This window comes from Mastomys coucha, unplaced genomic scaffold (genome assembly GCF_008632895.1).
Source record: "Mastomys coucha isolate ucsf_1 unplaced genomic scaffold, UCSF_Mcou_1 pScaffold5, whole genome shotgun sequence".
NCBI lineage: Eukaryota > Metazoa > Chordata > Mammalia > Rodentia > Muridae > Mastomys > Mastomys coucha.
In genome coordinates, this window is record NW_022196911.1 from 98,780,008 (window position 1) to 98,781,640 (window position 1,633).

The following is a 1,633-nucleotide window of genomic DNA, read 5'->3' on the forward strand; positions in this document are numbered from 1 at the left end:
AAAACCAACCAACCAAAAACAAAACAAAACCAAAAACAAAACAAAACCAAAAACAAACAAAAAACCTCAAAACAAAATAAATTCAATGTGAAGTTGGTTCAGAAAAGTCATTCACATTTAATGGTCAAAACAGTTTCACTCTTCAGGGAACCTGGGCTTTTGCCGTTTAGCGCTACAAGAGTTTCGTTGCTTTGCCCTCTGAAAAAGTCTACAACAGTCTATTGGGCTGGCGGCTCTGCGGAATTGTGGGAACTAGGGGCGGAGAACAAGACGCAAAAACCAAGGTGTTGGCCCGGAGTGCGGAGCCGAGCGCTTTAGGGTCATCGGCCAGTTGCTGTGCAGTTTCGCTAATCTTCCAAGCACCGGCCACCGAGCCAGCAGGTGCGCGCCTCCTACCAGCCAATCAGCGGGCCGGTCCTCGCCCATCCTGGCCAATCCCGAGCGAGCTTCCTTTGAGCGGGAATCTCTCCTAGGCCTGAGCAAACCTAGGGGCGAAGTCGTCGGCTAACTGCTCCTTCTTCGCCTCGTCTCTGGGGGGGTAACAGACCCTGGAGGCGGCTGCCCATTGGCTGGGCAGCGGGCCAATGAGGGGTGCAGGCTGAGGGGTGACGGGCCTCCTGGGCGGGGCGGGCGGGGCGGAGGGGCGGGGCGCCGGCGGCCGGTGCCTAGTCGCGAGCCACACGGAGCCATGTAACGGCCTCTCGTCTGTCGCATCCCCTCGGCTCGGCCCCCACCCACAGACCGGCTCCGGGCAGCGCCGACGACGGCGGCGGCTGCGGCTGCGGCGGCGGCGGCGGGGTGCGGGCTGAGGGAGCTGGGCCTCGACGTCCTCCCTAGTCCCGCAGGAGCTGGGGGGCGCCCCATGGAGGTGAGCGGCGGAGACACCTGCCGGCCCCGTCACCCCCAAGGCCTGAGGGAGGGACCTGAGGTAACTGACAGGGGGCTTCGAGGATGGCGGCGACCCGGGAGAGACGCCGCGGAGCAGACGCGTCCGTCCCTCGGTCCGTCGGTCCGTCGGTCTGCCTGCGCGCGTCTTTAAGGCGGCCGGCCGGGGTGGCGGCGTGGGTGTGGGTGCGGGTGTGGGTACCGGGCACGGGAGATGGCGGGTCGCGCGGGTAGGGTCGGGGGCCTCGCTCGGGCCGACGGTCGACCTCACGGAGGCCTCCAGAGCGGAGCCGCCGCCACCTCTGGCGGCCTGTCGGGGCGCTGTGGCGCTGAGGAGGCGGCCGTCAGGGTCGTCGAGGGCCGTCGAGGGCCGTGGCGGCTCAGAGCTGGGCTTTGAAGAGGGACGCGGGGACGCGAGGGCGTTCGGGCGGGGGGACCCCGAAGGAGGGACCCCGGGTTCGTGTCCCCCGGCCGCGGCTGCAGCTCTGCCTCGGCCGGGCTCCCGGGCTCCGTCGTGACCTCGCGCTTCCTCCTCGTTCCCGAGCAGCCGAAGGTGGCGTTCCGTGGAAGCGCGAATCGGTGCTGGAACCTCAGCGTCGACACCAGCAGCAGATTGTCCGACGTCTTCAACAACATGATGCTGACCGGCTCCACGTCCTTCTATGACTGCTACAAGTCGCAGGTCCATTAACAAATGCAATGGATGCTGTGCTCGCCCCGTCCCCGGCGTCCATCTCCTCTCCCCCCC

The 1,633-nt window shown here is 65.6% G+C and overlaps 1 protein-coding gene across 2 annotated transcripts in view; it reads left to right on the forward strand.

Moving 5' to 3' along the window:
* The first annotated feature begins 505 nt into the window (after positions 1-505).
* Meioc (meiosis specific with coiled-coil domain) overlaps positions 506-1,633 on the forward strand; it is a 19,396-nt gene continuing 18,268 nt past the window's right edge. Inside the window, exons 1-2 of one of the 2 annotated variants that reach the window (XM_031353387.1) lie at positions 506-928; positions 1,433-1,567. In XM_031353387.1, coding sequence (XP_031209247.1) covers positions 863-928; positions 1,433-1,567 — 201 coding nt within the window. In that variant the 5' untranslated portion in view covers positions 506-862. The remainder of the gene's footprint in view (positions 929-1,432; positions 1,568-1,633) is intronic. The other variant, XM_031353388.1, reaches the window with a different exon arrangement.